At 36.4% G+C, this 11,511-nt stretch overlaps 1 protein-coding gene across 1 annotated transcript; it reads right to left on the reverse strand.

Annotated features, from left to right (window-relative positions):
* Window positions 1-411: 411 nt before the first annotated feature.
* MAP3K19 (mitogen-activated protein kinase kinase kinase 19) lies at window positions 412-11,277 on the reverse strand. Its single transcript, XM_065638077.1, has 8 exons — window positions 11,238-11,277; window positions 10,601-10,685; window positions 9,545-9,786; window positions 8,836-8,879; window positions 4,174-6,636; window positions 2,896-3,045; window positions 1,987-2,684; window positions 412-478 (listed from the first exon to the last, which is right to left on the reverse strand). Exons 1-8 carry the CDS (start codon window positions 11,275-11,277, stop codon window positions 412-414), a joined length of 3,789 nt encoding a protein of 1,262 aa, XP_065494149.1.
* Window positions 11,278-11,511: the final 234 nt, after the last annotated feature.

Below are 11,511 nucleotides of genomic sequence, written 5' to 3' on the forward strand. Positions count from 1 at the left end.
AGCTTTCACAGAGCTTTCAGCACCCGCAGTGCTTTCTGCCAACAGCTGATGGTCCATAGGATTTTACAGACATTGGCATTCCAACATTCTACAGACAAACTGGCGTTCCAACTTACCTTGCCTGTCACATACCGGTGATGGTGATGGGTGTTTTTTTCTCTTAAAGTCTCTCCAAATACAGGAAAACGTGGCCGTGTGTTCACACTGAAGTAATGCCCGCTCCAATGAGCACAGACGTTGCAAAAAATGTGACTTTAATCATACTGCTGTCTAGTAATAGACTCCTTGCACACGATCACTCTCTAGTTATTTCTGCTGTCACTTTTAAGTCCAATTCCTTCTGATGTTTTTTCACAAGTGGAAACTTTTTAATGCAAAATGTATACTCCTTTGGCAAGAGTTTTGAAAAAATCACTGTCTTCCTTTCAGAAAGGGATGGTCCAGCAACTGCAGAGCAGAAGGGCGTTCATGCTGATCTCTGCATTGAGGGTTTGAAAAATCAGTACATAAAATGAATATATATGCATGCCTGTGATGTAATTGTAAAATTTAAATGCAAACTTAGCCTTTATTTTTCCAAATTTCTCCAGTCATTACTCCTGAACATCATTTTTAGGGTTTTTTGATAAATCCAGTAGAAAAGAAGACAGGATTTATGAGAAGAGATTGTTGGAATTTATGAAGTATAAAATGGAAATATTTTATTATTACAGAAATCATTCTTTGTTCCTCTAAATTCCTTCCAAAACTTTGAATAATTCTGCTAAGGTGGCTGTTGCAGGTGCACCAAAAACATATTTAAGGAGAATGACAATTATTTGTTTGATTCTGTGTCCATCAGGCTGTTCTGACCTCCAATCAACGTCATTCATTTTAAGGTGCCCATTTGGAATTACAGGATTGTAATTACCGTATTGGTTTCCTAAAGCCAAGGGCTTTGGGCTTTTTCAACCTTTAACTTGGAGAAGAACGGGGAAGGAGGTAAGGACACTGATTTGTCAACTAATAAACTAATAGGAAAGATGGGCTGAGGGAGGCATTTATATGCAGGACATGGTGAGATCATATATTAGAAATTTGCCACCACAGGTGCATCCTGACTTTTGAAAAGGTACATACTTTTTAAAGAATACTTTTTATCTGTATGTTTTTTCCCACCTAACAATTCCTTCTACTTTTTAAACACCGTTCTCTCTGATTCAAAGTGTATACGATGTCTCTATAGACAGTCCTATAATTTTTCTGATTGTTGTTCTGTGGTCCACAGGAACCATAACCATATCATAACAATTCTAATCCTGGGATTAGAAATCAGGCTTCCCGCCTCCAAGATTAAAGGCCACCCATAGAGGTCAGAAATGTAGCCCTTGAAATTAATAGTCCATTTAAACATCTAGGACAAAGATGAATTTTAAAACAAAACAAACACTACAAAAATAATTTTTAAATGGGTGAATGCTAGTGTTCGTTTTTTGGGTTTTTTAAAATTACAGAACGTTATGTTTCAAACAAGTGTGTATTTCCTAGACCAGCAGTGATAACAGATTTTTCTGCTGCAGAAAGTAAAGAATGAAGTAAAAGCTCTTTCATTTAGAATATTGTCGTCAAAACAACTTGCGTGACCGAGGCCAGACTCAGCCAATGAGATAATGGAACAGTAAGACACCTCCAATAAATGAATCAAACATTTTGTCTAAAACTCAGTGGTGCCACGTTTCTACACACTGCAGGCAAAGTAAATGATGAGTATAAGGCCTACAAAAAGAGAATTTGTGAGGGGTTTTTTTTTGTACTACTATGGAAAGTAAAGCTCTTTTATGTACACTATTATTTAAAGGCTTTCCTGCAATGTTGAAAAACCTGTGCATTTACAATGCAGCTCTTCTACATCACAAGAAGTAACCTAAACTCCCATCAACAATCTCTTACTATGCAAACTACTTGCATTTTTCCTTTCCTTTAAAAACCAGTTAAAAATCGACATACCTGGTTAAGCACGCATGCACAAAATCCACTGCAGCACTGGAGAACCGCTCAGGTAGGGACGGCATCAGTCCTCTGTGGGCCCCGATGTAGAACATGGCTGCTATCCTATCCATGGAAGCCAGTGGCGGTTTTCCTGTTGCCATCTCAAAAACGGTGCAGCCAACACTCCAGATGTCTGATTTTCTTCCGTATCCAGATTCATTTATAACTTCTGGTGCCATCCAGTATGGAGTCCCATGCACAGACTTGAGCATCTCGCTCTGTGTGCCACTGAGGCTTACCCAAGCTAAACGCCTGGCACAGCCAAAGTCAATCAGCTTTACTATACCATTTGGCATGAGCATCACATTATTGCCTTTGATATCTCTATGTACCACACAATTGTCATGTAAATAGGCCACCCCCTGTAGAATCTGTTTTGTATATCTACAAAGGACAATTTCTGGCAATGGACCAAAGCGATTAATAACACTAGAAATTGAGCCGCCAGGAACAAACTCCATGAAAATGCTCAAAATGTTGTCTTCCAGACAAGTTCCTAAGTAAGTTACAATATTGATGTGCTTCAATGTCTTCAAAAGATCAACTTCCTCATGAAACTTCTGATACTCCTTTTCTGTAGTGAGTTGATCTGATGTATCCAAAACAATCTCTTTTACAGCTATCAATTGTCCCTGGCTTGTCAGACCGCAGTATACCTACAATGAAACTAGCATTTATTAAAATGAAACACGAAATAAAACTGAGCATTTGCTTATTTTAAATAGTATCTTTGTGGTTGTCATGTTTCATGTTTCATTGTATAATCCAAAATACTTGTTATTTGTTGAATAGGACAACAGCCAGTTATAAGGTAAGATGTAGCTCAAAGACACCAGCACAACTCTTAACATTTAGACGTTAACTTACTGTGCCATAGGCTCCCTTTCCAAGGACTTCACCTCTTGTCCACGTGATGGGATCTTTGTTAGTTAAACTGCTTCCTGGTAACTTAGTAGGGTCCTCGAAGTTTAGCAGGTTACTTTCTTCATTTAATGCCAAAAAGGCTTTACTGTAACTCTGCTTGAAAGACAATGTGTGGAGAGAAAGCAGAGAGAAAAATAAAGGCTTCGTATTACCCTTATGTTTTTTTATGAGAAGTAATTTTTACCTGGCATGACTCTTCTCTATAGATTTTTATATATATATATATATATATATATATATACACTCATTGCCTAGCTCACCAATTCAATTGCTATACTAAGGCTATGTAAATATTTTCAAGTATATATCACAATAGTGCATAACCAAGAGTATAGCATGACATCTTTTTCCATTGACATGAAGAGAGACAGAAGGAACACTTAGAAGACCAGGATATACATCTGCTTACTACTTGTTTGTGTGTCATGTAGGTACAGTTTGCTAAGCTGAAGGGTGAATACGACTATCACCTTGCTCTAGGTAACCTAGGTAACCCAAGCCTGATGAAAACAATTTGGACACGACTTCACAGGAAGAAGAGACTGCTTTACGAAAGCGTAAAGTGTATCAACAGGTAGTGAAATCAATTTCCTTATAAATTTGTAATTTAAATAGACTAAAAGCTAACGGTGAAGGAAAAGCAGTACTGGCAGATAAGTACCTTAGTAGGTGAAGGTTCTTAACTGACTTGGGGGCCAGAATCTAAGCCTTCTGAGACTGAAGTTTTGATTAAACATTAATTAAACTGCCTTAAGTCTGTCTGATAAGCTGATACTTGTAGTTCATACCTACAAAAGTATCTGGTTACACTCAGAGATTCAATGACATTGCCCTTTTTGGATATACAAGAACCATTTGTAGTGTCTTTTCATATTCCTTAGGAGTCAAGATCTCAAGAGCTTTTGCCTTGCCTCTTTTTATACATGCTTTTCTGTTAAAATAGCCTCTCCTTCACATTCACTACAATTTCTCAGTGTATCTTGACCCATCATATAAGCCTTGATAGCTATTCCTGTCATAACGTAGTACCATCTGGCTTGTGTCCTGACACGTGGCCTCTAACATGGGTATCCTCAGCTGAGCATTGGAAGAATCGGTGGGCAGCTGGCCCAAGGAAAAGAGACTTGATCATTCGTGAGCACACATTTCCTATCTTTCAGGCAAACTTTTGTTGAAGGATCACTCAGAGGAGCTAGCAATTTACAAGAAATTAACTTTTACCTTGTCTAGAGCACTATTTACTATTGCTCCATCTCCATTCATCATATTTTCTTCTTCTTTAGTGTGTGTATTTTGCATTTTAGAACCTGTATTTTTTGTTCTTGGAGAGGTGGTGTCTTTTTCTTCAAGCATCAACAATTCTTCAGCCAGACAACAAAGCAATTCATCAGTCACATCCTTCTTATCTGCCCAGGACAAAATGTTTTGACTTGTCTGGAAACTGAGGCTTGCAGCATTTTTTGTCTGAATCTCTGAGGGCTGAGTCAATGCATTTGCCAGACCACTGTTTTGAGGTGTGTACACCCAACTGTGATTTAAGTTTTTTGCAGGGGATTGGCACTCCAGTCTATCTGAAAAGGGAAATGCTTCGCATCTATTTATAGCTCTGAAGGAGGCCTGCTCTGGCTCCAGGCCTTTGCAGCCATCCACATCCACCCTGCACTGGGGCACACAAAGGTTCTGCTCTGTTGTTAGCAGACTGCTGCTGAGAGCAACACATTCCCTGCAGTTTTTATCACTGAGCTGAAGAAGATTCTGGCTGCAGGTAGCAGCTCTCTGATGGTTGGATATATCCTGACTGTCTAAAGAGTGCTCCAAAGAAACTTCTTTAATAGTTGTTAAGTTTGAATTTGAAAAATAATTATTTTCCTTCGTTGATTGTGAAGGCTCTTCTAAAAATGTCAGCTGATGATCTGTGTCTTCATGAAACAGTGTCACACTCCTTGAAGTGTTTATTTGAAAATCTGAATCAGAACCTATTACATTATCTTGCTCTGTGTTGCTGTCACCCAACTCGGTACTTCTGTCCTTTGCAATTAAACCTTTCTGCTTTTTTTTAGTGCCAGGTATGGTCTTTTTTGGCTTAGGGTATGTTCTCTTTGGAGTATTTCTTACTCGGCTGCTCTCTCTCCCTTTACTGCAGGTAGATCTGTGGGTGCTAGCAGTGCATCTCCTAGATGGAGCAGAACAAACATCTCTGTAAAATCTGTTCTCATGTTGATCAAGCTCACGCATGTGGGAATAGACAGGAGTCCCAAACATTTCATAAATACCAGGGCCTTTGTCATTTGAATTTATTTTCTTGAACATGTCACTGTATTTCAGATCTACAAAATCTGAAGCAGACTGTGCACGTGGTAGAGAAAGCGGAGTAACAGGTTTCTTTAAAATAACCGAATTTTTGCAACTGCAGGAAAAACTTTGCTTTTTAAGTTTCTGAGCGCTCTGAGCAAAATGGTCTTTGTCTGCTTGAGAGGGGTTTTTCTGATGCTTCAGGGAAGTCCCAGATTCCACATGTGACAGTTCCAAAGATGGAAAAACATGACTCTTGGCATTACAGTTTGTGGAAATCTCATCAGAAACAATTAAGTCTTCAGATGCATTTATCTTGCTACTCATTTTAGATTTTGATGAATATTTATTTCTATTCATCTTTATTTTACTTCTGTCATTTTCTTTGCGAGCAAGAATGTTGAAGCTCTGAGTAACATGAGGAGGCAGGCTACGAAGGAGACTCTTCTTTGTGGCAGGCTGTTTGGCAATATGTGGTTCCCTAGCTGGTTCTTGTTCAGAGAATGTAACTTGAACAACGGGTACAAGCTCACTTTCATCTTTTGAAATTGTTTCTGACATTGCTTCTTTTTCCATTTCAACTTCAGAGAGACAAACGTTATTTTCTGTCTGTTTTCCAGAAGGATCTTGCACTTCTGCTCTGCGAATTACTGCAGCTACAGGATTATCTTCTAAGGCATGATAGGACTCTATCAATTTATTTTTGCAGGAAGAATCTAAATCATGATTGTCAAGCACAAGGTTCACACTCTCAGCATTTTCATGTGGTCTACAATCCAGTATCATGTCTGTGGCATTTCCTTCCTCTAGCCCAGTTCTACAGCAATTACCCGCTCTTCTTCCCTCATCACTGGCTCTCAAGGCATCTCTGTTGCTTGGCATTGTAAATGTTGTCGGAGCTGTAAATATTCCACAGTCTATCAGAGTATTACTTGAGCTTAAGCAGGGATGACTGTCATCATAGAAACTGGCTTGGGTCATAAGTTCTACATGCTTAAAAGCCACTGAAAACTGGTACTTCATCTGATCATTCTTTTCAGCATTTGTAGCTATATCAGCTTCCCTCCACTTTAAACTGTTCTGAATTTCTTCTTTCTTGTTGCTAGGGTACTTGTAATAGTTACTCATGCTGAAGTAGTACAGGTCTTCCACTGGAGTGAACTTCTCAGAAATTGTAGCCACAATCAGGTCTGATGGCTTCTCAGTGTGCCTTTTTAATAGACTGTCTAACTGATACTGATAACATTTAGTAACTGGTTTTATAGGCCGAGGATTAGAGTTCATAGTATCCAAAATATTTCTGATGTTGGTGCTTTCATTGACACTATTATCTTCTAGAGGTGCAAGATGAATTGTTCTTACAGGCTGAAATGCCACTGGTGGCAAATGAAACTGTAATTTCCATAAAAAAATGTCAATAACGTGCAACACAACAGATACAAGTAAGATCTAGTTACTAAGAACCAAGTAGACTAAGAAAAAAAAAGTCAGAAAAAGATTATTCTTTAATATATTCCCATATTTACGTGAATATGAAGTGTAATATCAAAAGCCGGAAAAAATACATGAATTTTCCCATATCCATACATTAATTTTCTCACATCCAGAATTATTTCTAAGTATTTCACAGCAGAGAAAGTGGGATCCTTTGCTATAAGGCACAAGTCATCCTCCATGATTTAAAAATAATAAACTTTGTCCACACACACAAATTATCTGGTCAGTTATTAACTATGTCTTATGCCACATAGCATGCTTGCTACAGGAATTCAAAGGCTGGTCAGTGGCTTCATGTGCCAAAGTTTCTTTCTTGCTGTGAACTCTCACTGAATGAGTGCATGTTTTATGCTGATATTTAAAGGTTTTTTATGTAACTGCCCAAAGAGTGCTGACACCAGTAATTATATTCCCAATGGAACTAGATCTCATGTAAGCAATTTTTAAAAAGCAAAAGCTAGGCTCTTATAACAGAATGCTATTTTATCCATGGAGAAAACAATTCTTACAAAGTATTTATAGGTTTTGAAAGACATTATTATAAATCTAAACTTATGCATCTTCCATATGTTTAGTGTAGTCTTATAAAATTCCATACACAGTGTTACATGGGCCACAGATTTAGCTCAGAGAGTTTTGAGTGCATTGGAAGACAGCACAGTGTGCACTTCGCTTTCAGTGTCGTTGAACTGATAGCTGCCCAAAGGCCATTTTCACATGGCAGCTAACAAAGAGATGTGTTGTATGGGAGATGTATTTGATTTTTCTCCCCATCTTCCTTCTCTTCCCATCCCATTAGTTGAAATGTACTGTATATCTTTGAAAGACTACAGATCTGAGAATTTGAGTACTTTGTTGTGATTATTCAGATGAACAGCGAGAATAATTTTCTGAAAATAATATTACTGTTCTTTTTTTTACAGAAAATGGAGAAAAAAATAAGCTTGGATATACTTTATCTTTTTATGCAAATGAATGCAATAAAAATAATCACAGTCATATGCTCTGAGTACTCATTTGCATATCTATATCAACATCAGTTTGTATTCTGTAGGAGATTTTTGTTTGCATTCCAAGGGCAAACTCAGGTTTGAATGTGCCAGGAAAAACAATGTGTGTTGGTTTGCAATGTACAGTTCTGAAGGCTTTGTCTAGTCTGTCTAGTCTGCTCAGTTTAACCCAAGTGATACGCCTCTAGAAATCACCACAGCCTAAGACATGGAATAAGGCTGTATTAAATCACAATGAGGTCAGAAAAACTATTTTTCGTAAACATTTCCCTTCATTTGGAATGTTTTTTCCTGTCAGAACTCTTGCTATTACTTCTGTACTTTACTTTTTTCCTGTGTACGCTGTTGTATTCTGTAGTGGGTTCACTAAAGTATACAGCTGATTCAATGAGTCGAGTCTTTTGTACAAAGGGCTCTTAATTAATACCCATAAAGACAAATTATCTTTTTTCTAAATACAGTACATTTTATCTTTTGTAACTTTTGAGGATCATGTGGCCTGAAGCACTGATACATGTAAAATTGCTACCTTGTTTGTAAGTACAAAAGTTTTGTCAAAAATCCTACTTCCACTTATCACAAAATATAAGGTCAAATATGTTTAATCCTAAAACCTTATTTTTTATTTGCTAACACAATAAATTTCAGCAATTATCTAGTATCAAGACTGTTCTTCAACTCAGCTTCAATTTTAAAGTACCACTCAATGCAAGAAAATTGTTTGTTTAAAATTTGGCAAAACTAGACATCTAACAGGTTTAATATACAGGATGCACACACCGTAAATTAACTTACATATTTATATTTTTATAAAGTTTAATATTTTTTTGAACTTCCAACCATTTACCCCAAAAAATCCCTGATGTAACACCTTACTGACAAGTATACTTCTGAAGATTCACTCACACACACACACACACACACATATATACATAATATATGTAAAAATACTTCATGTGCATCCAAAAAACTGAAGACCAGGCAGATGATATTACCTATGCTACTTCTGTATTTCTATTTTTAAGGTTTTGAAAGCATAAAATATTCTTAGTGGTGTTCAGCTTTACATATAATGCCATCTTACCTCAGACCCCTTGTTCCTGGTTTTTAGCATTGTTATATTTAACCCTGAAAAATCAAAACAAAGGAAGTGTTAATTTAATATTCTTAAGAAGACTACAGTTTTCATCTATAAATTAATTTCAAACTGTAGGGTTCTGGGGACCAAGAATCTGTCTGATGCGTGGTTTCAGGTCTATGCTATAAATCTGCTATACAGAAAAAAATTTAGTTTGAAATTTGATTGTGATACTGAAGTTTACAATTCAATTTTCTATAGAAAACTATAAAATGTGACAATTTTAGAATACTTTTGACTCTAATAATTCAAGCAAATATTTCTCCTCAATTTCTGATGTTTGCTAACTTAAATATGTGGCTAATTAATATTGCCAGTATGAAGAAAAAAGTGAGAGTTGGCATCGTGGCTCCTCTCCAGCTACAGAAAATTACACGTTACACTTTGTGGGCTCAGTTTCATTATAGAGAGTACAGGAATGGTGAAATCTGTCATTGCTTCTCTTTATCTCCTTCATTCTGCAAATACTCACACCGATATAATTAAAGAAGAGGGTCAACGTGGCTGAACTCTACTTTAGGTGAAGAAGTCAAACAGATATAATATAAAGGCAACTTAGAGTTTAAAGAAAAAGGACTTCTAAGGCTTTGCCATCTAATTTGATAAGCAACATATAACTTTATTTAAAAGTTGTGACTTTTAAAATTGAACTTACTTTGTTGTACTTGTGCTTTTATTATCTGAAAAGCATCTAAATCCATGAACGATTTTGAAATGTTAGATTCTGGGCATGAGGCTTGTAGGAGAAAGCTGAAGTCAAAGCCATGCTCTATGTTCTCTTTCTTCAGGAAGAAAGGTAAAGAAGTGTGATGCCTCAGCTGTAATGCTAGCTGATTTTTACTTGGAAAATATGCCATCTGTTGATCTGGCAATGGTCTGGATCTTGGTGTTAGCTGGCTAAAAGGCAAAAACCAAAAAAACCAAAATACGATGTGAAAATAAGTGGAAGGAGCCTACTCAGTTCAAATAATCACAGTGAGTGGAGAACAATGTGAACAAGAACTTTCTAAGATCCAAGAAAGCCAAATTATGTTTTCTTTCTTGGTCCATCTCGGAAGTTGTGGCTCTCACTGGAAGCATCTGATGACAATAACAGAGATTGACAAGTGAGAATGAATGACAAACAGTGCAAACCGAACAATAGGAATGGAAAAACATATTTCCCATCTTCCCCTTCTTGACAAAAATGGATTGCTTCCAGTATGTATTTTTTATGAATCATCAGGAAAGAGTGTCAGAAGAATTCTGAAGACCAGATGTGCTTTTGTTATTTATTATATAAAATATGGTATGGCCTGCCTGAAAGAACAGAGTCTGTGCTGACAAGCCTCGGGTTTCTGCCACCTGCTTTCTGAAGAATAAAAAAATCCAAATACAGACAAAGATAAATAGTGCGACTGAAAAGATAGCCTAAATTAATCTTAAAGTTGTATGCATGATAATTGTCTGGTTTTAATAAGTCAAATGCTGATCTAAAACCATATACCATATGTTTTTTTCATATTGTACTAAATATTTTGTTCATCTAGTGCAATATCCTGCCTCCAGCAATGGCCAGTAATTGACATTGGGAAGACAGAAACATTATACAACATACACAGATGTATAGAACATCTGGCACTAATGAAATCATATCTTACTTATAGATGACTACCTTCTTTGTCTCAATTTTTGCACACCCAACTGCAAATTAAATATTAATACTACTCACCTGTTTTTTCGTAGAACTTTGTATGACTGATGCATTTCTTTCATTATCTTATCTTCATTCTGGAGAGCAATGACACTTCCACAACCTGCAACAATACATTAGTATTTGCATAAAAGTAGTCTAATTCACTGACCAGTAACACAATGCAAACACAGTTATTTTTGGACATTAAAATATCAGAAAGACAAGAAGTGACTATCAGAACAACAACAACAAAAGACCACGTTTCATTTGACGAAGATACCTATACCTATGCCCTAATATAATTTTTAGAAATGTGAATGCATAAACCTGAATTATTTTTAGTTGTTTAGCTAAGTGTATTAATTCAATGTACTATAAAAGCAAAGAACACCCAAGAAAATTCCAATTAGAGCTCCTGTTTCAGTAGAACAGAAATAGAATAAAAATATTGACAGAAACTCTGCAAAATGTAGAGTGTTTAAAAATACAAAAGCTATCAAAACAAAAACAAATTCCAGGGCTTTTCAAAGGTGGAAAATAACTCTGAGTTTTGTTTGAAAGGTTTTTGTGGTTGCTTGGTTTCGACAAGTAGCGATTTCAAGTTAACGTTGTGCTTTTTCATATTCAGATCCCACATGTTACAATTCATACATACAAACTTTGGTTAGACTACCTTCTTTTCTTCTCCTCCTGTTTTGTTTGTTGTCAGACATACTGTCCTTAGATGTATTAAGGTCCAGAAACCTGAAAAAATGCTTCATTAATTGGTTTCCAATTCACATGTACAAAGCACTACTGTATATGCCATTCTTTTAGAGCCATAAGACAAAAGCAACACTTAAAAATACTTGAAATCATTAAAAATATTATGATTTTACTTAATATCCAATGCCCTGTCCTGCAAATACACAGAACCAATCCTCATCATACACTATGTTGAATAAGAC

Source organism: Caloenas nicobarica, chromosome 6, assembly GCF_036013445.1.
Source record: "Caloenas nicobarica isolate bCalNic1 chromosome 6, bCalNic1.hap1, whole genome shotgun sequence".
Classification (NCBI taxonomy): domain Eukaryota; kingdom Metazoa; phylum Chordata; class Aves; order Columbiformes; family Columbidae; genus Caloenas; species Caloenas nicobarica.